This window comes from Corvus kubaryi, unplaced genomic scaffold, assembly GCF_017639235.1.
Source record: "Corvus kubaryi isolate FWS band 111438036 unplaced genomic scaffold, C.kubaryi_AGA036_p1.0 66, whole genome shotgun sequence".
Lineage (NCBI taxonomy): Eukaryota > Metazoa > Chordata > Aves > Passeriformes > Corvidae > Corvus > Corvus kubaryi.
In genome coordinates, this window is record NW_024582054.1 from 26267942 (window position 1) to 26295744 (window position 27803).

General features: G+C 39.2%; 1 protein-coding gene across 12 annotated transcripts in view; it reads left to right on the plus strand.

Annotated features, from left to right (window-relative positions):
- Window positions 1-25973, plus strand: part of TRAF3 (TNF receptor associated factor 3) — a 70038-nt gene extending 44065 nt beyond the window's left edge. For 8 of the 12 annotated variants that reach the window (XM_042047089.1, XM_042047086.1, XM_042047088.1 and 5 more), the window contains 6 exons: window positions 2555-2635; window positions 5309-5383; window positions 7174-7266; window positions 11726-11866; window positions 16794-16968; window positions 18213-25973. In XM_042047089.1, the coding sequence (XP_041903023.1) occupies window positions 2555-2635; window positions 5309-5383; window positions 7174-7266; window positions 11726-11866; window positions 16794-16968; window positions 18213-18784 (1137 nt within the window). In that variant the 3' untranslated portion in view covers window positions 18785-25973. The remainder of the gene's footprint in view (window positions 1-2554; window positions 2636-5308; window positions 5384-7173; window positions 7267-11725; window positions 11867-16793; window positions 16969-18212) is intronic. The other 4 variants (XM_042047096.1, XM_042047095.1, XM_042047097.1 and 1 more) reach the window with 4 other exon arrangements.
- The last annotated feature ends 1830 nt before the right edge of the window (window positions 25974-27803 follow it).

A 27803-nucleotide genomic window follows, 5' to 3' on the forward strand; every position in this document is an offset into this window, starting at 1 on the left:
TAGGCCCCTTTAGGTACTATAAGGTTTCTTTTGACTTCTCATTTGAGTTTTGCCACCCCGTTGACAAAACTGGGTTTTTAGAGATGAACTTGAGTTCATCTCTTAAGTTCTGTAGCCTAGAATTTTCTCTAATGAAATAATGACTGAAGCTGGCCTCAGTGACTTGAACTGAAAATGGAGATAGAGGGAGCAGACTGAGAAAAAAGGTATGCAAATGGAAACAAAAAATTTTACTGGAGAACATGTGGTTCACATCTTCATAGAATCCCGTGGCCCGTGGGGTAGGAAATCCCCGTTGTTGGAGGCAGACTCCAACAAGTTAACAACGTTAGTTGAACATTTTTTTAGATTGCATTTGTCTTGCCTGCATGCTCACCCAGTGACTTAGCCTCTTAATGTCTTTTGTTCAAACCATCTAAAAATTCAGGGTTTCTTTTTGTCACAAACCTACCTCTTCCCTCCTGTACCTCCTGATGGATGAAGATGGTACATTGTTAAAATGGAAACTGGTAGTCTGAAATGCTTCTGGATTACTGTATTTTTTGGTGTATAATCCACAAAGCCACATGGGAGTGCTTGTCCTGTGAAATTGATGCTTAGGCAGCAGTAGCATGACACGGATCTGGAAGGACAGCACTTCTTGGTGCCTGGGCCCCTCCCTGGAACCCTGGCCACAAACCAGACCCTGCCAGGGCAGTCTGGGCTCTGCCCAGTGGTCTGAAATACAGCTGAGCTGACTGGGACAGCCACTGGGAAGACCCCAGACACTGTCCCTTGCTCCCTGTCGCTGCATGGAGCCAGACTTGTTCCTAATGGGGCACTGGATTTTCTGGAAGCCATGTTAACATCCTGCCTTGCCCTCATCTGTGCTGGGAGCCCTACATGTGGTATCACCTGTGGTTTGTACTGGATTTGGCGTTTGGCTTTATGTGCTCAACTGGGTGAATTTTGATTGGGAGGAAGAGAGTTCTGCTATTGAACTGGGATTACTCTGGTATATCCTGAAGTCATTGGAAAGGCTTGCCTTGGCTTCAGTGGGTGGACACTGGGATGTGGAGTGAGGAGGAAAGAATGCTGAGAAGTTGCGTGATGCCTTTTTATCATGAACCAAGACTCAGTATCACAGCCTTTTTCCAATGGTTTGGGTAGGTTAGAGAACAGAGGGAATTAAAATTAGGGAATGAATATTAGAAGGGAATACTTTTCTGAGTTTGTAGTTGATAAATAAGGAAGTGTGTGGGCCATTAGGCTCCTAAAACCACGTGGTTGTGTATGTCTCCCTTCAAGACGATTCCAGGTGTGTTCATGATGAGGGGTCCAGGTCCAGCTCTTCACTATGGGCAGGAGTGGTGCTTTGGGACTCTGCTTATCAGAAGAGCATCACTGTCACCCTTACAGGCTGCTCTGAGGAGAGTGGTTGGCATGGCTCCTGGCTGGGTACCCTGGTGGGCACAGACTGAAGGTAGCTCAGGAGCTGTCCCAGCTCTCTGGTGAAGAGCAGCTGGGGTTCCCTGGTTCCTGTCACTGGGACTGTCTCTGTGTGCCACGCCAAGTGAGCAAGTGTGAATGGGGAGCATGCCAGGGTGGATGGGTCAGGACAGCACCTGCTTCAAAAGGAGGAGATAAAATTTCAAGTAGTGGCTAATTTACGCCAGAATTCTGACCAAGGCCTTTCACATCTAGGAGATCAGATCTCCTTTATGTCTTGGTTTTGTTTCAAAAACCTGGTTACTGAGCAAAAAGGACATGCTGTTTGTTCTTCCTTTTCTAACAGGCTTACAGATCCAGAGCTTTGTTTCCTTTGCTTTGCTTAAGTACCAGAAATGAAGCAGTGTGTTTCAGGTTGAATGGGACATGTCACTTGACGAGAAACACATTTTTCATTTTGTTGAGAAAACTGAGAGGAAATGTAAATTCAGTTATCTTGGGCCTGACTTCCTTCCCTCACTGGGGTGATAGGGTTTGACAGCTATGCTGAGATACCTGTCGTCTGCGTTCAGGTTAAAATCCCTGCCCAGCATCCTGATGTGTAACAGTGAGACTTAGTATCAGATAGCTGGGCATCAAAACTAGAAAAGAACTGGAAGGGAATATCTGTACATAGGAAAGAGAATCTCTGGGAGTGGGCAGTGTACATTTCTGAAGAACTTTTCCAAGCACTATATACCTTACTAGAAAGGATGTCTGCACTGGTTCTGCTTGCTCTTAAAGATGCCCAGTTTTGTGAGTAACTGTTGGGGAAGGAAACTTGACTTTTTTTGACTTTTACTACTGTTTCATTGTTTGAAGTAAAACCAATAAAATGCTGAGCAAATAGATTTGCTTTGCATGGGAAAACACAAGGAAACCCTTCCTCAGAATATCAACACCTCCATCAAAAGTATAAACTCATGTTTGAGCAATTGCAGTTCTGTAACTGCACGATTGGGAATAACATTGAAAAAATCTTGTGTGATTTTTAGTTATTGTAGGATGCTTTTCTTTGCAGGTAAGTCCTCTCTTAATTAAAGAGTAAGATCTAATTTGTGGTTTGTTTGCTTTTTTTCCTCTGTAGAAACATGAAGATACAGACTGCCCATGTGTCATGGTTTCATGTCCTCATAAATGTAGTGTTAAAACACTCATGAGGAGCGAGGTAAGAAGTCAATACCCAGTGTTGTGCTGAAAAATTAAATAATGTCTTTAGTAAGATCTCGCAAGAATTTTGCCAGAAGCCATTTCCTTGTTAAAATGTGAGATCTAAGGAAAAGCTTTTTCTACCACGCAGTTAAGTGTGATAACACTCAAATATTTTTAATGATTTCTTGAAAAACTATTTTAAAAGAAACAGTTTCTTAATTTTGAGTCATTATTACACTTGGCTTGTCCAAGATTAGCGCATGTCCTTCCTGCTTTCATTTTTACTAGCTCTCCCCCTGCCCTTCCCTCATTTCAGCACCACAGAACAGCATCTTGGGGTAGTTAGCTTATATTGAAATAAAAATACACAATTAAAATTCAGTGCACATTGACAAGAGTTAGTAAAGCCTACAAAAATCATATAGACGTGTAATTTCATGGAAAAACTTAAATTACGATTAAATCTGTTAAATTTGGGGGAAAAAATAGTAACTGATACTTAGAGAAATTATGTAAGATAAAGGTTGAGTACAACACTCCAACAGCAGATGAACGAATGCATAAAAATTTCTCTTAATGTATAGAAGCTTCCAGTAATATGTAGATGAAAAAAAATTAAAGCCTGGCTTTGAAGAGATCCATGTTCTTGTACGTGAAAAGATAAAAGTAGCATCTGTCAAAATCGAGGTACCTAATTTTTCCCTAAAAGGAGAACTTACTTACCAAGGATAGAGAAGATCTTACTGAAGTCTTCATCACTCAGTAAGCCACTTTTAAGGAAAGTGAAGTTTCTGATCTGAGGATGAGCTTTTCTCTTTCCTCTGCTACTTATGTCCCAAGTTGGATTTGTACCATTTTTCAGTTGCACTTATAAATTATTAATCATGGCAGAGTGCACAAGGCACATAAGGCTCCTGCCAAAGTTCAATGCAGTCTTTTCCTCCAAGATAATGAAATACAAAATATATGATAGATACTGTATTTATTAAGAGAACTTGAGCTGTTAAGAGAAAATATGTATTCTGGCCAACCCTGCCAGTGCTTACTTCAGAGATTCGATCCTGGTTCTGGAGCACTTTTTCTTATTCTTACACCCTGACTTCAGCAGTTACTTTTAGAAGAGGTGTGTCTGAGTGCTTGTAAGAACTGAACCATTAAAGCCTGGATTGTTACACACGCAGTCAGAATTGGGTTTGAAACCATGGGTAGAAACAGAACTTTAAACAGCCCTTTGCCCTGCATCATCTGTTGCTGTATGTTGCTTAATTTTTTTTCTAATACTGTGAAAATGTATATATTACTTGGTTGCATGGTTAGGGACAATAAGTCTAATGCAGAAAATGGGAAAATGCCTGCCTAACAGTTTGAGAAAATTCTGTACTGTACAAGTGGATATCTTACTGTAGAACAAAAAGCAATTTTCATGTTTAATTCATAACTCTTTGGCAGACTTCTGGTTTCTAGGAGTTGAAAAACATGGCATTCTTGTAAAACCTGTTAGATCACATGTCCCTTTCTTACTTGTTCTTACTTTTTTCTCAACTACATGTCTTTTGAAATGATACTGTGGATTTCTACAGGTAGTGTTTAGAACACAGTAGTTGTGAATCAGAGATGACTGACTGATGGCATCTCAGTGTATGTGATTTTAAAGACACTCTTGTCTGTTCCAGAGCTACACATTCAAAGCAGTGTTGATTCACCACTTCTTTCCAGGGAGGTGGATGAGCTGAGTCATGTGGGGCTTAGGGTGTGGGAATTTCAAATGAAATTCTGAAACCCAAAAGAGTGATGCCAGCTGAGGAGCCAGGCTCTAGCTCCTGTCTGCTTTGTGGGAAATACAAACTGCAGACCCTGTTTTCGAAAAGAGTGTTTGTTGCGCTGTTCTTTCCAAAAATGTCTCTCTGCTCCAACTTTCAGGCAGTTTGCATCCAGCTGCTGCCATCTGTGCTGCTGCTGTCCATATATATGTATATGCTTCTGTGAATTGGTTTATTTTTAAATGAAAAATGGTCTGTGCTCGTAGTAATCCAAGATATTGGACTAAATCTCAATCTGTGAAAAATGCAGGCATTTTGCTAATCAGTTTTAATCCCGTGTACTGCATTTTTTTTAAAGTTACTTAACTGTACCTATTCTAAAACTTTTGTCTGTTTCATGCAGTACTTGTTTAGTCTTTTTTGTGTAATGTTAAATTTAGGCACGGAGAACTGCATGTTTTGTTTTGAAAAGTTGGTTCTTCATGAAATTAGGATTAGAAAAAAATGTACTTTGCTACAGTGAAACTGATCTTAAGACTTGCTCAGAGCACCAGTAAAAAAAAAAATCACTTTTTGCAAAAAGACTAGTCATTCACTGAAGTCAAATGAAATCAAATAATTGTAGAGTATGTTCTTTCTGTTTGTTTTGGGTTTTTTTAATTGGGTTGCCTATTGAAATAGTCTTTGGTAGAAGTTTCACTGTATATTAAATGTATCACACTGTATACTGTATTGGCATGTGCGTGTGGTTTACATATGTGTATATACAGAATTTGCACTTGAGATCAGACTGGAGAAAATATACACATGTGTGTTGTATGTTCTGCAAATGGCACACAATACAAACCTGATAATCTCTGCCCTTTATGTTTTGAGCATTATCATGCAAAAGTCTTTTTGCCAAAACTCACATTTTTTTCCTATTGCAGTTGAATGCACATTTGTCAGAATGTATTAATGCCCCAAGTACCTGTAGTTTTAAGCGTTATGGCTGCACTTTTCAGGTCAGTATATAACAATTATACTTCCCAATTGCTGAAAGTCTGCAAATAGAACCTAATTCTTTGACATGAAAGTTCTGGACTTCTGTAGTTTTGGTTAAGAAAATCATCCAGTTGCACCAAGTGATTTATACAGGAGATGGTTGATTTTGCATTTTAAAAATAAAACATGGAAAGCCCACACATTCCTGCAGTGGTTGGGGAGTTCAGTTATTAGATACATCTTGTTGAAATAGGAATATGACACATTTGAAGAACTTGTTAACTTAGGATAAGAGGAAAGTCTCTTTGGTTCTGAAGAAGATAGATGAGTAACTTCAGTTATTTCTATGAAAGCATTTTCCTGAACTAAGTATGTTTATATTTTCTCTCATTTGTGTGTCTTAATATTTCTAATTGAGGCTAAACATAGGTTAGCACACTTAAAACGTGTATTTCTATGTGCATTTATATGTCCGTGTGCACACAGGTGTATAATCAAAGCATGAAATTTATATTAAAAAATAAAGTTTTCAATTTTAATCCTGGCAATCCCTGCAATATTTAAAAAAATAAAAAAAGTCAAACCTCAAAGTTTCGTTTTAGTAGTATTATTCCAGTCTCTTTCAATATTCTGCTTCCCCTACCATATATCCTGGGGAATTTGGATGCTTATATAATGAAAATACTAGTCAGGACATTTCAGAAACCGCTGACAGGAAAAAATGGCGTTTATCTGATAGAATGATTCATTTGTTAGCCCATGGCTATTTAAAGAGACAAGGACTGTAAGGAGCAACACTTCTCAATAGATGATGTCCTGCAGGTATTTCCAGGTTCTTAAATAATGAGCATTCATCTTTTTAAGTGTTAACAGTAATGCTCTTAGTGCTAGAACTGATCAATGCTGTAACCCTGCCCACTGTTATGTCGTACGTATTGCCATTCATTTTATGTATGTATATGTGTGCATATATGTACATATATCCACATATATATTTTTAGTATTTTATATAGAGTACATACCTTGAGGATCATTGAAACCCTTTCAGTTGCTTTGCAGCATATCTACCATCAAAGCTAATATTCTCTGCATTGCAAAGCACTTACTGCAGTAGGTGCAATGCAACACGATACAAATCAAGTAAGTAACGTGGTCTGCATCTTATGTACTCTGTATATAATCTATGTGTGTTCTGTAAACTCTTTATATAGTGGTTACTTGTAACAGCACTTATAGGTTGTGCAGAGGCAGCATATCACAGAACAATCATGGTAACATCTTAAAGGTGACAAAATAAGCATTGTAATAACTGTGTAGTTTATAAAGCTGGCAGTTTCCAGTGATCATAAATTTATCTTTAAATATTTGTCTTTAATATTCAGCTGAAGAAAAATACAGTGCTTATGAAGCTGTTCATGAAATAGAACAGAAGTTTTAAATTACAGTTAGTGGAATTGGAAGTTCTAGATTTTACATGACTCAAAGGTTTTATTGTGCTTTGTTTAGTTCAAAGCTACACAAAAGGCTCTAAAATACAATTCATTTTGTAAATCTTGTTCGTCTTTATTGTTTCTGAGTTATCAAGCACACTGGATGGAGATACATGGCAGTTGTATAAAACACTTGCTATATTAAATGTATTTCTGATTTTTGTAAATTCCCAAGTAGATTTCCCTTCTCTCTACAGTTCTGCAACATGCACCCGTGAACCAAAATATGTAGTGTTGGTTCGATGTCTTTATATACTCTTTCTTTGTAGGTTTAAAAGAAGTGGAATTGGCTAAAATGTATAAATTCTTTGTTGTCACAGGGAACAAACCAACAAATTAAAGCACATGAAGCCAGCTCAGCAGTGCAGCATGTTAACTTATTGAAAGAGTGGAGCAATGCTCTAGAAAATAAGGTATATCTTCTACTCACTTCTAATTTTCATTGACTTCTTTAAATCATCTAAAAGTACTGGAAGAAGCGCTTTTTTCCTGTTTCACAGCTGTTCAACATTACAGCTAAAGCCCTAGTAGACTTCAAAAGCTATCAAGCCATTTAGCATATCTTTGTACCTTTGTTACAGAATAAAATGCTGTGAGAAACTTGGCTTCGCAACTCCACGGACAATTTTCCTCATTGATAACTTAATTAAAACACTTTTTTCACCTAGATAAACAGTCCAGGATTGTATTTCCTTTCTGAGCTGCCTTCTTACAGAACAGAGAGTGTAGAAAGCCATGGCAGCACTATGAGCTGTATCTTTGCTACCTCATCGTTTTTCCTGACAGAACTTTAGAAATGTGTAATAAACTGGTTATATATTTCATTTATTTTTGCTCTTGCTCTCCAAACTTAAAGACCTGCACAGGTTAATTAAATTAAAGATACTGTAACTCATGGGTATGATGATGTCTGCTTTAGTGCTAGACCAGAATGAAGTTCATGTTGCAGTGCTTCCTTGGGACTCCAGGTTTTTAATTGTTTGGGATTTGGGAGATGCTGGGAGTTGTACCAGCTATGATCTTGTGAATAAATTTGAATGACTTAACCACCTGTTCTGAAAATAAAATTCAAGGCTTTGATTTAAAAATACAAAACTTCAGAACAAATGACTGTTTTCTTAAATTTTTTTGAAAAAGTCTTACATAGACATCAAAATAATGTTTCTGTATTTTTAGGGGAAAGAAGATCCCAGAATTACCAGACTATTTTACGAATGCAGGCAGAAGAATCAGGAGCCCCTTCAGACTTTACTCAAATGAGTTTATAAGTAGCAATTCCAGTGTAAGCCCAGTGGCACGTAGGGATAGGACTTCTGTCATCTCAAAGCAGACCACAAGGTAGAGTTTAGCCAACTCTGTCTAGAAAGCATGGTCCCTTCTTGGCCTGCAGAGATCTCGTGTGCCTGGGTCTCCAGCAAGGTCCTGCAGCTGCAGGAGGTGTAGTTTTAAAGCAGACAGTAACTGGAACAGTGTAATACGTTTTTTGCCCCCAGCATGTTTGTTCCTGACCTACTTGGTTTTGAATTTGAAGCCCCTTAAGGACTTCCTTAAGGAAGCCATTGAACCTGGGAGAGGTCTAATACAGGCTTTTTTTAGATAGAATTTTTCTACATGTGTAGGTAGGTCTTAGTTTGACAATCCATAACATCACTTCAGTTTGCTTTTGCATGTGAAACTTCGTCAGTGTAGGAACTTTACATTTTTCAGTTTTGAAAGATACAGATTCATATCCTTAGTTCATTTTTCATTAGTCTGATTAAAACTACACAATTTATTTTACATCGTAGGGAAAAAACGCACGTTCCCTGTGACTTCCAGAACAGATCATGTTCTGCCTTTTGTCAGTGTCCTGAGAGGTGCTCTGTCATTTAAAAAATGCCCAGCGGTTCTATGTTTGTCTCCTACAGACCTTAGAGACTCTATACTTTACTACTGTTTTATGTTCAACTTTTGTTTCAACTTTCATTTAGGACATAACTGCTTATCATTGTATGTCCATTTTTTTTTCTTTTTACTTCCTGCTTTGTAGGCTTCTTCCTATTCATAATAAAGAGTTGAATCACTGGAAATCCCAAGTCTGTGCCAAGTTACCAGAATAGCTAACCGCATGTCATATGTCAGTGACTTTATTCTAGGGAAGGGTAACAAAATGATTTGTAACTTTATTGCTGTGCTCTTCTTTGAGGAAAAAATTAATGAATGTGCTGTAGAACAGCAGTGCAAGGTCAACTTGGCTGATGGGTATCTCAGAAATCTTAGCCCTGCTGAAGTCAGGGGAAGTCTTCTCAGTTTGTGTAGGGTCAAGATTTCATTTGGGGTTCTCTCTGTGATACGTCTGGAGGGGAAAGGAGAAGTTGCCTTCTCCCAGTCACCACATTCTTTAACAGTGCATGTGGAGTAGGCAAACTGAAAGTCTTCAGAGCTGCAGAGCTAAGTTAGGAGTTTGGTATTGAATGGTGCTGGTGGCACAGAGTAGTAAGAGGTCAGATGTAAAATCTTGAACCAAAACTTTGTGGGGCGAATTAAAATTCAGTGCTTTTTGCACTCTGTGATGGGATAGAATTGCAGACTGAACTCCCACAGTTCTGTAATGTTGGAAATAATCAGTTGAATGTAGTTTTGTGGCTGCATCACGTTCTTAATGAAAACGGGTATAAATTGTTTTTTCTTTTTTAATACAAGACTTAAATATGGGACCTGTTTGAATAGTTTCTTGTGGCATAAGGTTTTTTCCATTCTTCTTTAGTAAGCAACAGCTTAATTTGCAAAATTGCTGAATAAGAGCATGCTTTTTCATAGGAATATTTCAAATATGCCAGTGAAGTAAAGGAAGCTGATGCAGTTTGTAATTAGATGCTGTGTTTCCTTTACCCTTATTAAAACTGAAGTTCTGAAGACATGCTGAAACTATAGTTGGAAAACTATTTAGTGTTAAATTTTTTTTTTTTAATTCACAAATCACAAAAACTACAATTGCTGACTTAGCAATGACAGTTCTGTATGATTAGGGACTGCAGGACATGATTTTACTTTTCTTGTATTCTGTAAAACTGTGTGGAAAATCTTGGTACAAGACAGGCCCACATTTTATAACTTGTACAAAAATGGAAATGTAATGCTTAGTGACCCAGAGCGTAACTGCCTTGTGATTGGGAGGCCTGGGGAGGAGACAGTGAGAAAAGGGGAATGTAAAGATCACAATTAACTAAAGAACTCTGATTCATTAAGGAAATGGAGGATGCAAAAAAATGAAGTGTCTACCCAGCAGATCTTAAATATCTGGGAGGCAGAGGTACTGGTTTAAATGTAAGCTTGTTCTTGAAAATTTTTTCTAGTACCTAGGCATGCATTCCTTCAGCCTCAGTATTGCTTCTCTCTCTGCTCTGACAAACTTAGCTTTGTCTCATTTCTGTTGAGCTTCTTTTGCCAGTATTTCTATGTATAAAGTGCAGAACCAACCTATGTGTGTATATGCACATGTACTGTACTATACTGAAAAGTAGATACCCACACATATATTATGGCATCTCTGTGTTTTTGGGCCCCTGTCTAATGAATTTGCTGAATGCCTGTGGACTTTGACAGTCCTTTGTCTAGTTTAGGCTGGTTCAGAGGTTTGAGATTAATTACCTTTTCAAACAGGCTAGATTCTGCTAGGAATGCAGTGACACATAAGGGATTTGGTGATGGTGTCTGATTAGAGGGGAGTTAGGGGGATGGAATTCTGCAGTGGCAGCCACATCAGAGGTGAAGATGGCTTAACCTCAAACTAGCACCTGTAACAGAGGCCAGGGAGTAGGGGTTTTTTGACAACATGAAACATCTAAGTAATTGGTCTTGATGTGAAACCTTTACCAAGATTCTTCTGGGCCTGAAATGGTGCTGCTTCATATCTGTATAAAGATCTATCTGTGGAATAGTCAGGGCAAGTCCAAACATCATTTTGTGCCAAGTGTGTGTTTTCTGCATTTTTGCTGCTGAATAATCTTGCCTGGGGGGATAACTAGATTTGTCAAAAAAGCAATGCACCACCACCAAGCAGCCCCCTTCTCCAAACCGCATTAATGAACAAGCACTAAGAAGTGTGACAGAAAATATTTACTGTATTACTTTCATCCCAAAGGAGATATATAATATGATATTCTTTTAACAAGGCTCATGTTTTAAAAACAGAATGAGTCACTAAATGAATAAATTCATAAAATGTCAGCACGGAGAGATAATATAATTCACAGCCTGTAGCTCTTTGGTCTTTTCTACCAGTAGGCACCATTGGATTGTCCTTCAAATGCATGGATTCCTTCTGTATTCACTCATTTTCAAGAGTTTTCATCACCATCACATTCTTTTAAGTCAAGTCAATCCCATGCAGATGTTTTTCCTTAAATTTGCTATAGATCAGGATAGATCTGTAATGGAGTAGGTGAAGAAGATTAGTGTTCCCTGATCCAACCAGCTCTGCTTGTCTCTGGTGTCCCTTCTGTGCAGGGCTCAAGTTCTTAACACCAATCTAGAGTGAATTAGGTTGTTTGTTCCAAACTCCAAGCAACTCCCAAGTCAGTTGGTGGAAACCAGGAAATCAAGTCATTAAACAACAAGTGAATAAAGAAAATGTTACATTTAGGCACAAGTTCTTTGCTGGTTTTGTGTCCCACTGCACTTTCTTAAGCCAAAGTTGTACCAATGCCATACATTGGAAGTGCTAAAGTAGTTGTCAGAAGGTTGGGGTTTTTTTATTTATTTATTTGCAAGACATGGAGAGAGATTTTATTAGGATCTTATCCCTTTCATGTGTTTAAGATAGTTTAAAACTAACAAAGTTATAGGTATTTTGATAAACTTTGGCAGGAGTAATTGTAGAATTTTTTCCAGGTGGCCTTGCTCCAGAATGAAAGTTTGGAAAAGAACAAGAGTATACAAACTTTACATAATCAGATTTGTAGCTTTGAAATAGAAATTGAAAGACAGAAGGAAATGCTGCGGAATAATGAATCTAAAATACTTCATTTACAGGTAAGAAATTTAGAATCTCCCCATTAAAGCAGAAATGGTAGTAGCTTCTGTTCTGTGCCTTTACACTTGTGAAGTGAGGTGGTCTAATTGAAAAGGGGGGGAGAGATTTTACATTATTAGAGAGCCCTGCTGATTTTTTTTTTTTTCTGGTTTGTTGTGTTTAAGGGGGTAAGATACTTTACTAAAACGCGGCAATTGCCTAGCCTATATTAAAACAAACAAAAAACTGTTTAAAAAGGGAAAAGATTGAAAACAAAATAGATATCTTATATGGAGAATAATCATAATTTTTTTTACTTAAAAAAATACTTAAGGCAGTACTGTCACACTGAAGGGTAAGATTAGCACCTTAAAATTTTCAACTATTATGTATATTTCTTTTCTACTTGCTGGTATTTAAAAAAAAGTACGAATCCTGAGTGAGATCAGTCTGGTGTGGATTTAATTCAAACATAGCATAATGCATTTGAATACTTTTTAAAAATCCACATTTCTCTTGTCCTTCTGAGGAAAATGTATCTAGTTATTCCTTTGCTCATAGGTCTGAGTTTCATGTTCTCTATTTCGAATGATCTGGCCACAAGGCAGCATCAAACTAGAAATCCTCTGGATGCTCTGGCATGGTGGTTAGCCCAGGCTGAAATTCCTTGCTCTGTATTCAGAGCTGATTTGGAACGTGGGTGCTGGGAATTTGTATTAGCTTGCATGTTACTAACTACAATTAGGGAAACCTCAGGAGATATTTAGGAAGCAATTGTGGAGGTATCATTTACACATTAATGTAGTATGTCTGCTGCTAGAATATCAGATACCTGTTGTAGCATCCACCTTAACGGAACGTAAATAAAATTATCTTTTTCACTTTCTGTTCACTTCATATATAAACTGCAAATGTTGATACTCAAGAAAGATAAAAGTATCCAAACCAGAGTGTGGCTAAAATTCAGAGGGTGGCACATTCAGGAGCTCAGAGCCTGGAGATCCTTGATGATGGTTTATAAGGAAACCTTCAAGTTTGGCAGCTGCAACTTTTTTCCTTATAGCAGTAATTCCATGACCTGCCCATGTAGTGACCAGCTTAGCCTGCCTTAGTCATTGTTGCTTGTCTGATGATAGTCTGGGATATGGCTGCCTGCTTGCAGTATTGTGTTCTGACACTGGGGAGCTAATCCTTCTATGTACTGGTATCGCTGATTGAATCTACCAGGAGGTAAGTTAATTTGTAAGCCTGGAGTTTCTACACATGCTGGCTCTATGGCCAGCAATGAGAGTGGAAATGGAAAAAACATAGAGCAGAGTTTTTCATTATTGTCTTAAATGACAAATGGCCATATCTTTGATTTCCTTGAGCTGTAAGTGTTAGCAAAATCAATTTTCGCATAGTTGGTTTAGGAAAAAAAAACCTCAAACCACTACAAAGCAGCAGATTCCAACAGGTGGCTTTGTGGTGGTAATAAGTACTGGAGAAAATGTTTTGCTCTGGTTTTTTTTCTCTTTTTTTTCCTTTTTTTTTTCCCTCTCCTGCTCTTTACTTCCTCTCGCCAGCTATTTCAATTTGGTTATTTTAAGCCAAACTGTATTTCAAAGCTATTTCAACCTGATTCCTTCCACTCAGTGGAATTTCCTGGTTCAGTCTGATTGTTAAGGGTATCCTGGAAACACACCTCAATTTGTTTTTTCCTGGACAACATGATTAGCCTGTTCTGTTGCCCACCAGGAGTGGAGCAAATTAGTTACGTTTTGTGAGCCATTCTTTTCCTGGGTTGTGTTGAGCAGGCATGGTTACATGGGAGCTACAGATACTGCACTAACCAGTTCAGGTCTGGGCAAGGGGTATTTGCTTAGTCCCCCAAGACCTACTAATGCTACTGATGTCTAGTACAGTTCCAGTGTTGGCTGTCAGGTGACCTTTTTTGTCTGGGGAGCAGCAGCAGCATCATTGAGCATCATCTGCACTGTGAGGTGTCTGACGCAACCAGTGTAAATGCATGAAGGGAGTCTGGGCACTGGCAGGAACCTCAGCCTAGAGATGCTTTGTTTTCAGATGAGTTTTCTATATACTGGTCTCCGGGGAAAGTGTTTTTACTAAGGGTGTGTGATACTTTTTTTGGCTGCTGTCACGTGGAGAGAAACTTTCGCATGCAGTATCCAGCCTTTCATATGGAAATGGAAGCTTATGAGTAAGCCTGCTGTAATCGAAGTGGGGACGTGAGGTGCTGAGGGACAAAAGAAACAGTAGCCTCATGAACATAAAGTGATTTGATGAGTAATACCTTCCTTCAGAGGAGAAGGACACATGATTTCTTTTCCAAGTCAAGTAGTACCTTATCTAGTCTGGTTTTTTTAGCTTTCCAGTTTTGCCCTATCAGTTGCAATGGAAAGGTCCATTACAACTCTTCAATTCCTCATGACATTTTCTGAAATTCTTTTAGCAAGTATAGTGCTAAAATTCTGGAAGTTGTTAGAAATGTCAAACAAAGCCCTATATGAAAACCAACATCAAAAGGAGCCCACAATGGTTTGCCAAGCACATAACTCGAGATTAATGAGCTGGAGAGGTCAGTTACTAGAATAAAAAGTGCATGTAGAAAATTTATATCTACTTGAAAATTTATGAGTACAGTGTGACACATCTGTGTGCTTTCTAATGGAATAATTAGACTGAAAATCTCCACTGCTGCATTAAATTCAGATTTAGTACATCAGGACCTCCCAGCAGGAGGAGGTTGACTCCCTGTAGGGTAAAAAGATAGAGATCCCACTGCTTTTTAAAAATTAAATAGAACTCTTATTTCTGATTATTTTGTATCCCTTGAATTCTCATGTCAAGGTACAGGAGGTAAAAATGCTATACATTTGCCGGTGTGAAGCAGAAGCAGCTAAACCAGAATTGGTTTTGCATGTACAAAGGTAGAATGTTGCACAGGTTGATGGAGAGAAGTTGGTCCCTGATAACAACTTTGGGTAAACTTCTCCCAAAATAATAGCTTACAATTCTTCTGCATGTTTAGCACTTCCCCAGTTCATGTAAAAATGTGATCATTTATTTTATTTGATGCTGTGTTAGTCCAAAGAGATGCAAGCTGTGAGGCACTGGGCAGACCCCCAGCCATGTTACTATTCTTGCCTTGGAGAGTTCATGTTTGGTATGAGTAAAGGAAAAATATCAGACGTGGGCATATTTTGAGTTTATTTTTGCATGTTAGCTGTGAACTACTGGCCTAATCTTTTGGTTCTGCTCTCACAACATGCATCCAGGCCACTGTGTGGTGTGTTTACTTTTATATATGGCTGACAGCCCTTCCCGGCTTTATTGTCTGATTACCATCAGTCCAAGTGGGAGGGTGTGACTGTTGGTAGGTGATGTTTAGTAAGTCCAGGCAAGCTGCTTCATACATTTACTGGGCCCATCCCCCTTGTATTTATGATTCAGGAAATTCGTGACTTCTTTCACAAAGCCCTTATTCTGGAAGTGAGAGATACATAACTTGTTTTAAAACATTAATATAGAAATAAATAGTTAATCCTGAAATATGTTAGATTGCTCAGTGGTTTTGAGACAAAAAATAAAGATTCCTAGAACCTGATTTTGCTAGCTGGCTCATCAAATTGACAGCCTTCAGTTAATGGTTACAGACTTTCAGTATAACTGAAACCACCTGATTAAAAGCAAATGGCTAAAAGGGGAAATGGAGGTTGCATGAGGTAGAAGGGTTTTCCCCATCAGTGGGGAACACTGAATCCACATGGCTAACCAGAAGGTAAATGCAAAATAAATTTATTTTCTTGTTTTGTACTCAACCGCCACTTTATTTTTGTGAAGAAATGAAAAATAATTTTTACATATGTTGGCTCTATATGATGATAAACTATAAAGTTGGATTTGGAATTTAACTGTAGGTGGTAGCAAAAGTAGTTTCTTATCTCAGATATTTTTGTTATCATTTGAACTTCACAACTGATTATGGGGTTCTGGCTAAAATTCCTGCTAGTCCAAATTAGCCTGATAATGTGAAGTGCTGTGTATTTCTTGCATCAGATTTGAAGTAGACTGGGAAATACATTCTTTATATTTTTACTGTTCTCAAGTGCTTTTAATGTCCCTCTTTCAGAGAATACTGGCCTTTCTGTGTATTTCTTTCTTGAGTGTTATATTTCATGCCTTTCCAAAACCACCTGGGCTGTTTTTTCCTTTGTTTTCTTAAAAAGACTCAACAGCAAGTACCTTCAAAATGCATGGGTTATTCAGTTTAGGAAGTGAGAGTAGGAGTTTTAAAGGTACTTAAGGGGACAGAGGTGGTAGTTCTGCTTACGTTCTTGAGGGCTTCTGATATAGTTATGGGCACATAATAACTTAGGGTTTGATGACTGATTTATATGAGCTGGGAGCTTGCATGTGTGCGTACTCATGTTCTGTGTGTGCAAGAGTAATGATGTTTTCCTGGAGGGATAAGTTATTTTGCTGTAAACCAATATAAACTTGTGCACATGGGCAGCCCCTTAATCCACACCACAGTAAGCTGTGCCCATACTTCGTTGCTTAAGTACTCTCACATGAAACCCAGGAAGTATCAGCCTGTAATACCAATATAGAGACATTCAGAAAAATGTTCCTACATTGAAAGGTTTAAAAAAACCCAAAAATCAAACTACTTTAGACAAGAGCACACTAACAAGTTCCTTTTTAAAAATAAGTCTGTTGCTAATTCTGATGGTGTTCTACCTATGCAGCATTAAATATTTTGTGTTTCATAAATACCTGGGCTAATCCTTTAAATTTTCAAGGTTTGTGTTATTAAAATACATGACATGAGCAAAACTTGTTTATATTGGAATTCAGTCTTATTACCAACGTATAATCTTTGTTTAATTTGCATAAATTAATGTCTTTGTGTTATGTTAACTCATATGCTATTATTTTATAAAGCGAGTGATAGACAGTCAAGCAGAGAAACTCAAAGAACTGGACAAAGAAATCCGTCCCTTCCGACAGAACTGGGAGGAGGCTGACAGCATGAAGAGCAGCGTGGAATCCCTCCAGAACAGAGTGACTGAGCTGGAAAGTGTTGATAAAACTGCAGGACAAGGAGCTCGGAATACAAGTGAGTGTAAGCACAATGGGCTGAGATGCTGTTGAGAGGAAAACAGTGTCCCTTGAGTGGCATTCCCATTGGGGCTTCTATATGGAAACATCAATAATGCTGATTCTTCTGATTTTTGAATAGGAGATTGTGTATTTCGTTTGTTGATGGTGTGGCGTTGCTTCCATGCTGTTTCTTAGGCTTGATTTTTGTCTTCTATTTTATTTTATTGACTCTTGTCTTGACTGCATTGTTAGTTCATTATAAGCAGTTTCTCAATTGATCTTTGATAGCTAATAGCTTTCAGCAGCTTCTTTAAATATAGTCTTGGTGTATTGACATCTTTCACTACTCTTCTCCCCTGTGAGTAGATCAGTATGGTTATCCACCTGAAACCACCCATCCTGATTCTGTTACACAGGGGTATTGGATCCTAAGAAAACTGAGATCTGCTTAAGAATAAGGTTATTGTGCTTTTGAATAGACTGGAATTCAGCAACATAGTGTAGATCGTATGCAAGTGTTCAAATGATTGTGACAAAGAATTTAACATTGAAATAGATCTATATAAGATAAACCTGCCTTATGAATTCATCTGCTTCTCAGTATTGTATGTTCGCCAATTTTGCCAGTGTGCAAAACCAAATAGTAACATGAAAGGGAAAGGGGACACAGAAAACACAGCCCTCCCTCCAAAATAAATAAATGACCATATAATACAGATCTAAGCTTCAGTTTCTGTTCTTTTACAATGAACTTTAGACACTGTAACAGCACTGTGCTTCTGAGACAAGTAGTGTCTAAAAAGAATGTTTTGAGTCATCAGTGGTGCCTCTGAATTTCAGAGGGATTACATACGTTGTATGACTGCTTCCAAGGTCTTCCCTGCTAAATAGCAACCTGCACATAATGCTGCCAAGTCTCCTTTCAAAAAATGGAAGCCTCTGTAGTTACATTGTTTAGTGACCAGGAAAAATCTGTTAGGTGATTTGAATATTTGACTTTTACTGCATGTACAGTTAACACCCATGTTTGTAAAAATCCCAGCTAACCTAGATACCAGCCAGCAAATTAGAGCCTGTAGACACTGCTTCATCAGTGGCCAATTGCACTTTGGTTCTCAAGGAGGAAAGTGTTTTCATACACAACAGCAGCACTGGCGATTGATTTTTTTTTTATTATTATTATTTTTTTTTTTTTTTTTTTTTAAGTAGTCTTTAGTAAACAGCACATTTCTCACCCCCATCCTTTCTGTTTCCTGACAGGCCTGCTGGAGACCCAGCTGAGCAGGCACGATCAGATGCTGAGCGTTCACGACATTCGGCTGGCTGACATGGACCTCCGCTTCCAGGTTCTAGAAACTGCGAGTTACAACGGAGTGTTAATTTGGAAAATCCGAGATTATAAACGTCGGAAGCAAGAAGCAGTCATGGGGAAGACTCTGTCCTTGTACAGCCAACCCTTTTATACTGGATACTTTGGCTACAAGATGTGTGCTAGAGTTTACCTGAACGGAGATGGCATGGGAAAGGGGACGCACTTGTCTCTGTTTTTTGTCATAATGCGTGGAGAATACGATGCTTTGCTTCCTTGGCCCTTCAAACAGAAAGTGACTCTCATGCTCATGGATCAGGGACCGTCTCGACGCCACTTGGGAGATGCTTTCAAGCCAGATCCAAACAGCAGCAGTTTCAAGAAGCCAACTGGAGAAATGAACATTGCATCTGGCTGCCCAGTCTTTGTGGCTCAAACTGTTCTAGAGAATGGAACGTATATTAAAGATGATACTATTTTTATTAAAGTCATAGTGGATACATCGGATCTACCAGACCCCTGACATACACTGGGGGAGGCGGATTAAACAGAAGGCAACTCCGTTTGGGGGTTTTATATCAGTTTGTCTTCAATCAGAGGTCCTAAAGCTCACAGAACCACCTTGTGGAACAGATGGAAGAGTTTGAAGGCATAACTGCATAGGGTCCAATTGCGAAAGTAGCAACACATTAAGAAATCATACCATGGTATATTTTTTAATAGAACTAGCAACACTTGAGCTCTGAAGAATCACTTATCCCTCGCTGGGGTAGTGATTATGGTCAGAGAGGATTTTTTTTAACTTATTAATGATCTAGTCAATTGGAGGTGAAAAGACATACAGTATGTGCTGAATCAATTACTGACTTTTATTTCTTTTAAGCTAGAATACAAAAAAAACCCTTCACACGTGGGCTAGCTGGAAATTGTCAGCATGTTAGAAGAAGATGAAGTCATGTTGCAATTATGATATTCTTTGAAAAACTGAGGTGCAATCTTGTCTGAAATATAGTATATTGTCTTTTTAAGGCCTCATCTGGTCTCTGTTTTAATAATTACTTTGTCAGAAGATCTTGGAAAAGTATCCATGTCTTCTCAAAAGTATCTGAATCAAAATCATATTTTTATTTAAAGTTCTATTGTTACAGAAAACATTTTATTTTAAAACTGTTGATAGACTGATATTTCTTGGAAGAAAAAATAGAAGATACCAAACACTGGTTATCACTTGTGATAGGAAAAAAAAACTATTCAATTCTGTTATTTCTCTTTAGAAATGTAAACCTACAATATATGTCGTAGTTAATGACACTATTTCAAAATTAAGGAAAAATCACTCATGGATGCTGTGCATCATTATCAGATTTATAATTGTTTTCACCCTAAAATAGGGCATTTGTTGAACTTTGGAGTTCTAAACGGAATCCTGTACATTTTTTAAAGTTCTGCCCCATGCTTTCCAATCAAGCTATATATGTTGCACATTATGCTGTCAGCAGTATATAGTATTTTCAGTATTGGGGAGGAGGTTTAGTGCTGAAAAAAGCCTCTATGTTTGTTCTGTACTAGCAGCCATTGCTTCAAGACAAACCAGCAATGTCTTAATACAGTGATGGTGGCTTGCATGCATACATGTGCCTTAGATGTGCTGTGCTGCTTATAAACCATAGCTTTTATTCAGATTAATTCTGATATCTGAAATGGTAGTTTAATTGGACTTCAGGCATAATGTTTAGCCTTGTCTTCAGAGCCCTTAGGTACCTTGCAATGTACAAAACAGAAGCCAAAGCCCATTCCTTTGGCTTCTTGCAGCTTCTATGACTTTGCCATGGTGGAATCCATCCTACTGAGGTGCCAAAACGTTATGCTCAGTGCTCCTGTGGAGCTTGAACTAGACAGTCTCCATGGCCACTGTGAAGGCAGATGACATTTTTCCTCTAATGCCTGTGGCTGTAAGGTGGCATCACTTGAAACAAATCCATCTGAGAACTCTGGGGCTGTGAATATGGATGCTCGTGGCAGCTTCTCATAGCAGACAAACATCCTAATGGGGAATGCATGGGCTTCTTTCTTGTAACAGCGTGAACTGTAGTGGAAAGCATTTGCTAGCCCTGAAACATGCTGATTGCAACCTGCTGTTTTCATCTGCTTCTATTTAATAGCCTGTGACAAGCAAGTCCAGAGACACAGCCTGACTGTGGTGCTCTCTAAAGTCCTGCTTAAGCAGAGCAGACTTGCACCACTGTGTTTTCAGCCTTCGTGGGCTTGAAAAAACTATTGCATCTCAGCCTTTAATGTCAGGCTGTATCAGTTTTCTGCTTTTTTGAGGCATAGTCAAAATTTTTGTCTAAGGTGCAGTTGAATTCATGCCTTTGTATTTCAGCTTGTCTTTGCCGTTGTCTTTTTTGGCTGTGCCTTCACACACAGTGCCTGCAAGAAGTATTTATGGTTATACAATGCATGCTAAGTGGTCTTCATGGGTTTTCCAGGCACCTGCTAGAATACTGCCTGCTGCTGACCGTCCCGACCGCCAGCAGCAACTTGTCTTCCTTTTCCTGCCTTCCATTGTCCGGGTACTGTACTCCCTCTATGGTACGTGGCTGTCAACAGGTGCAAGCTCAAATATGGAGGCATGTGCTAGCATTCAATTTCTAGCACGGAAGGAGGATGTTCTGCACAAGAGAAAATATCTATAGATATACCTGCATCTATATCTCTAGATATAATTGTATGGCACTTGCAGTTTTATGCAGGCTGCATAAGTAAACCCATCACTTACGCTTTAGGGCGAAGGTTCGCTCAACTTGTCATTTTAATAATTGTGAATGTAGGCAGCTGAGCTTTTGTGTTTGTGCATCACAGAATTTTACTGAAAACAGGATTCCCAAGTGGAAATGTCCAAAGGACTCTCCTCCCATTGCTAATGCATGTCTTGTAAAATTAAATGAAACCGTTTGGCCATCTCAAAACAGTTTATATCCTGTTTCAATCTGGGACTTGGAGGAGATTTCTAGTATAAGCAGGGCCCAGCATATTCTGCAGATTTGTGACTACAGTTTCCAACTTCTGTGACAGAATTGCGCTTCTAAATCCAAGCTCTTTAAAAGAGGAGGAAAAAAAGCATTTCCAGCCTTGGTGATTGAAAGAGGACTTTGAAACATGCAAATGTGTAAACCAATAGGGAAGTCTTCCTGAGTCTGCACACAGCCTAAACTAGTAGCTTTAAGAGATCTCTGAATATCTCGTCTTGGTGGGATATTGACTCAGAAACTTCACAGAGAAGTTTAAATATGAACACTGCTAACTGTCTAAATGCCGATCACTGTAGCAGAAACATCAGTCACTGTTGTATTTCACAGATCTCTATGCTGCTTTCCACATCTCCCAAGTGCCAAAAGCACCAGCTGCCAGAATCTTCAGCTTCACTTGGGCAGCTTTTATAATGCAGTAATGTGCTATCGATATAAAAATATTTTTGCATATGTGCTTTTTATCACAGTTAATAAAACGGAGGCCTACTGCACTTATTTTTTAAAACTACATGAAGCTGCCAGAGAATTTCCAGTTTGCCAACCCTGCGTACTGTGAAATCCAGGATCTTGCTACACAAATGTAGACACCGCCTGCTGTGGAATACCTGAAGCCTTGACTGTAACACCCCTTTCTCCGCAGAACTCACGGGCCATCTCTGTAGAGTTCTTACTGTGTACATAGAAATCGGTTTCCTCTGCTTTCCAGCAAGGAGTATGTAGCATTTTGTGAAAACAAGGCCACTGTATATTCTCTGAGTTGAAAGGAAAAGATACCTGGTGCTTTACTCAACACTTTTAAGTTATTTAACTGTTTCTCTCATCGCTGAAATGCCCTTTATCCTTTTTCTCTTTGTTCCTGACTGAGATATCCAAAGTTTTCTAGGGACTGTCTGTTTAAAGTGATTCATGGGACAACACCCTGCCCTCAGGTATACTCTTGAATCCCGGCAAATGCCTGGGGGGTGCCATTATTGCAAGGGGGTCCCAGAGTATTTGCATTACTTTGAACAGAGTTTGTTCAACAGAACCATATTGTCCTCTGCTTAGTAATTCTTAGCAGCACACAGCTGAAGTCTCTTGCTGGTATTCTTTCTTCATGGTGACACTCCAAGTTATGTACAAACCTCTTCCGTTTCCAGCTTCCTCTAGGGAGATTCCAGTGTGTGACAATCTGGATGTTGCCCTTTGTGTACACTCTACAGCACAGAGTGAGTGCACCTGTTACCTAGAAAGTCTTGAATCCTAAACAGGATGAAGCTGTTTGGGTGTTTAAAGACCACCCTGCGATTATGATGCATGACCATGTCTGCATTTATTCTCTGAGCTAATTAATTGGGGTCTTGTTTCACTTACTGTCTACACGGTACACCTTCAACTGCTGATTTACAATATGCAATGTTGATTTCAGCCTTGTACTGTAAATGTTGTTCTTCACAAAGAGAATGTGCAATAGGAAAAGGGAATGGTGGGTGGCAAACTTTTGATGGAAAAAACACGCTAGCTTTTTTAAAAATACGGAAAAAGAAAAAAAGAAATGCAGTTTATTTCCGTTTCTCGTGGTGTTTTCTACTTGGAAAAGGAAAGATGAAGATATGTGCCTGTTTCTGTCCCTGGTGACTTTCTCAAATGCAAAGGTAATAGAGATTTGTGTTAGCTGGGATTTAAGTGTTGAACCCATGAATGTTAGGTTGTGATTGTATTGCTTCTGTTTCCTCCGCTTGCCACGATTATGGCTTGCTGAGATGGAATTTAAAAGCTACCACCTATTTGTATCTGTATTTCATCACCTGGGATAGGCATTTCACCAACAGTGCAGGGTATCTGCTGATACTTTGTTTAGTTTTTAAAACACTGGTGCTGTTTGGTCCAAGATAGAGAAGCATGTAGGGAGTGACAAGAAAAGTTGCCTGCACTGCAGAAGAGTGAAAAACGTGACTGCAGTACTGATGCCTTTGATATGATTTAACTATGCAAATATACAAATAGGTGAGGGGGGAAATTCTTGGGTTGCATACCTAATCTCATAGATTTTGCTCTGTAAATTACTTGTATGTGTGTAGGTACATACATAAACACACAGACATGCATGCACATAAATATGCAAAGTCTTTTCTTTATGTAGAAGTGATGAAACAAAACCCTTTCCTCCAAGTTACACTTGATCAGTTGGTGCAAATACAACTTGCTGCTGCTAAGGGCAATTTTTGGTTTCATATCTTTCAGGTTTGAAGACCTGTATGTAGCAAACACTTCGTTTAGCTTTTCTGAAGAGTTTGAATTGTAATTTAGGACACACGTTCTTCCTCATGCTTCAATAATTCCTGTATATTAAACAACTATAGTGATGGGCAACTTCTTAATTGCAAATTATTTCCTTTAATTTGGGAACAAGAGATGATTAAAAGCATCTGGACCTCTTCCCTGGAATTCCTGTCCTGTTCAGTCAATACCTTGATATTCTGGTTGACCTTGAAGTCAGAGCTACTGCAACAAAAAGGATTGGTTCAGCAGTTTAATCTGAGAATAGTTTTTAATACTGTGTACAGTGTATAGCAAGTGCTATTTGTCGTTCTTGGGAAAAGGAAATCAAGGATGAGATGTGATTTGCCCAGAGTCACAAAAGGAATCTCCTGGAGCTGGGACTGAATGAGAGGTTCCAGTTCCCTAGTGTTACTTCTCAATCACAAGGTTTTACTCTTTTAATACATTTGTCCCTTAAAGGAACTGGAAAATAAGTTGACATACCCTGAAGACCCACATCAGGACAGTAAGGGCTAGAATTAAACATACAAGCTGTCATGATTTGGGGTTGTACACGCATGGTGGCCCAGACCTGTGGAGTGAAGCACAGCATGTCAGTGTGAGTAACAGCAGCAAATGTGTGTCCTGCTCTGTTTGTTCAGAATCATCCAACAAAACCAGTCTCGTTTGATGCTCCTCTTAACTGAGGAGGGAGAATACCCTTGTACAGTGAAGTGGGTTCCTCTTTGTTCTACCAGTCAGTGTGACTGACCATTTCTTTCTCGTGGGGCTTTCTCCCTTTTTCTGTAAACCAAAATCTGAGGGCTTAATTCTTCTTTCTTGCCTCTTAATCCAGGCCTTTGCAGAAAGCACCAGATAGAAGGTTGTGGAAAACTTTGGACTGCTGATTCAGGGACATCCTCTTAAGATTTAGAAGAGTAGAGTTATACAACGCTTAAGGGATCTGACTATTCCTGTTTCTCTTCTAATATATAGTCAAGACTGCAGCTTCTGTCTTCCATTTCATGATGTCAGTGTAGATACTAGGCTGTGTTTTTTCATATTTTCCCTCCAAGTTAGGATTAGTTCCTTAGGGTTCAAATAAGTTCTGAATTTCACAGAGAAGCACCTGAACCAAAACCCTGGATTCAAACATCCCAGACTTGATGCGGAATTCAAATCTGGATCCCAACTCTGTGGCTTACTAACCTACCCGTTTAGGGAAGGGTTTGTTGTCTCTATGTGGTGTTCGTGTTCTTGGTCCTTTGGAACTAAGCTTTTAATTTGGTTGCCAGTTCTGCAAGGACTTTTTAACTTCTTAGCAATGCCGGTGTTCACACGCTCCATTGCTGGCAGTGCGATGCGTAGTGATAAAATTTGACTCTGTCTAAGGGTTACTGAGATAAACCAGCATTATCATTCGTAAAGGTCATTTTCTTGCATAGTGTTCCGAGCTTTGTATTTGAATATAGCTCGCACCTGAAAGGACACATCTTCCAACTATGACCTGCATCACTGGCAGAGAGTTGTGTAATCTGTACTTGTGGAATGGGAAGGTACAAGCTTCCATCGTTGCTGATGCATTGTGTAATCCACCTATTTTGTTTTTCTTATAGCTGTTGTTTGGTTAATACTTCTTTTTTTTTTAGGTTTTATAGAAAAAAAATGGGGAAGTTCAGGATTTTTTCTACAAGGTATAAAACTCCAATGAATTAGTGGTGTGACTAGGGAGCTGTGAAAAATACCCCATTAGGAGATGATGGGCTAAATGTAGGTCCATTTCTCTTAGACAAGTAGGATAACCTTTAAGATGCATGGAACAACATAATAATTGGGAAAACTAAAGCTGACATTTGTTTCCAAGAAATTCTGTGAGAACTATCTATGGAAAAGACATCAGTGATTGAGAATAATGTACAAATTAATGTGTTTGGAACTTGTGTATCCATTTCTTTAATCTCATACTCTTCAGTGAACGGTACACTTGTGTTCAGTTTTATGATCAAAAACAAAGACCAAAGAAGGCCAGCCTCATTTGATTGTGTATATTCTGCCTGTCTTAATTATCAATAGCTGTAAGGATACAGTGCAAGTGATCTGGTAACCAGTGGTTCTCGTCCTTTTCTTTTAGGGGGAAAAACAATTTTAAAATGTATAATTTATTGCTCAGCAATAACCATGTTGTTAAAATAATAATAAAAAAAGGAATTAGCAACATGTCTTAATTTCCCAATAGCATTATTATATGTTGTATTTCAGTTTACTGTATATTGTGTTTTTGTATTTATTTGTGTTTGGAGGTCTTGCTATGTCTTTTTGTGTTTAAATGCTAATAAACAAGGACAGTGTGTAAGAGTGTAGAATGCTGAACTCTGAAATGCTAAACTGTGTTATTAAAGGAAAAATAAATAAGTAGGAAATAATATTTTTTAAAAAAAACTGGTGTGTTGAATTTGAATGACCGCTGTTGACTTGCAGATGGCCAGGGTCCATCTTTTCTCCTCTGTGAGCCCACTGCATGTTGGCTGTTCAGTGTTTTGTGCTCAGGCACCGGATAAAGCTTTACTGTGTTATTGCACAGGTAACTTGCCATAACTTCTGTCAGAGTCCTATTTTCCATGTGCTAACTGTGCTGGAATAAACCAGGTGATGGTGTTCATCCTAACATCAGAGTTGAGAGCCCTCATGCAAACACAGAGTAGAAATAAATGAAATGGCTTTTCATGCATTTGTGGTACACTGCTTTCCCAGAGAGGTACGGGAGAGTTGTAACAGAGCTTAAATGTCTAAAGAGGTAAGTTTGTTACTGTTTCTTCTCTGGTGTCATTAGAGACTCTTCTCAACTCAGAACTGCGTGTCAGGTGTGTGCTTGAAGTCACGGAACATGATGCAGTCTGTAACAACAACAGTTCTGGAACAAGTGGAACAATAATATTTCCACCACGTTTCAGATTCACCCTAGGGCTGAAAACCCTGATCCCCTGGGGTGTTGTATGAAGCATGCCACTTCTACTGAGCACCACGCTGTTGTTTCTTCCCTATGGTCTCTCACCCCTTTCTTACTGAAATTGCAATTTCCCTTCTTTCCCATCACTGCAGGGGTAGTACGGGGTTTAGCAATGCAGGACTGCCCTGCCTGTGCTCAGACACGAGACTGCAGTGTCTGGGCAAAAGCCGCGGCGGCGTTGCTGGCACTGGAATGTGAGAACGACCTGGCCAGCCCATACCAGTGTTTGGAACAGGCAGCTGAGTGCCTTCTGATAAAATGGGGATGCCAGAGAAATGGCAAATGCAGGCAGGTGGCCATGGTGTGAGGGGAGGGTGGCTAAGAAGTGCCATCCTCATCTCTTGCAGAATGTGCTGAGGTGGTTGTTACCTTTGCTGCTGGAAGCAGTCACTGGATGTAACTGGATGCTCCAGCCTGCGCTGTTCTGCTCATCACTTTCCACTTGCACTCCCAGCGTTGGCACTTGAGGCTGCATTGCCTGAAGCTCTTCCTATCTGCTGTGGAGTGTGAAGGGGTGGTGAGCTTCCTTAATGAAGTGGGTTACCTTCCAGCAGAGTCTTCTTGGAGACTCCTCCTCCCAAACTGGGGAGCTTAGTGCTGCTCAGATGTGACACTCCTGTCATTACAGAGCAGCAGGATAGACAGAGAGGAAACAAATTCCTTTAAACATGAAGGCAAATTCTAATTCACTAATTCTCTCCTTGCCTCCCTGCTCCTCCTCCCCCAGCACAGAATTATAATAGAAATGACACATGATGCCCTTCCTGGCTCCAGTGAGGCTTTATTATAAAGGTTTCTCCTTCATGCCAGGTCCCAGAGGGTGACTGTCAGCTTCGTGGGGTGCTTTCCCCCAGTGGGCCATCCAGTACTTAGGATGACAGGAGCAGAGTGCCAGCTCTGGGAGCACCAAATAGCTGGGGAGAACAGGGTGAGGAGCTCCTGGGCTACAGAGGGTGCTGGCTGATGTGAACACTGCCAGAGCCTGGACCTGCTGCTAGGGCCATCTCTTGGAAGAACTGCGGGGCTTTTTCTTAAGTTTTTGGGAAGTTTTCCAGAGTTTCAAGCCTTGGGTTTGCTTGCTGTCTGATAAGAAGTCAGAGGTTTTGAAAATGCTTAGTCCTGTGTATCCTGCTTTTTGTTTGCTTTGATGTGACCAAGTCCTGGAATTGTTTGAGGAATAGGGAAATATCCAGTGATCAAAAGAAGTGATGAAAGAGGTGATTTCCCCCAGCCTTTCCCAAAGCCAGTTATTTTGTGAGTCA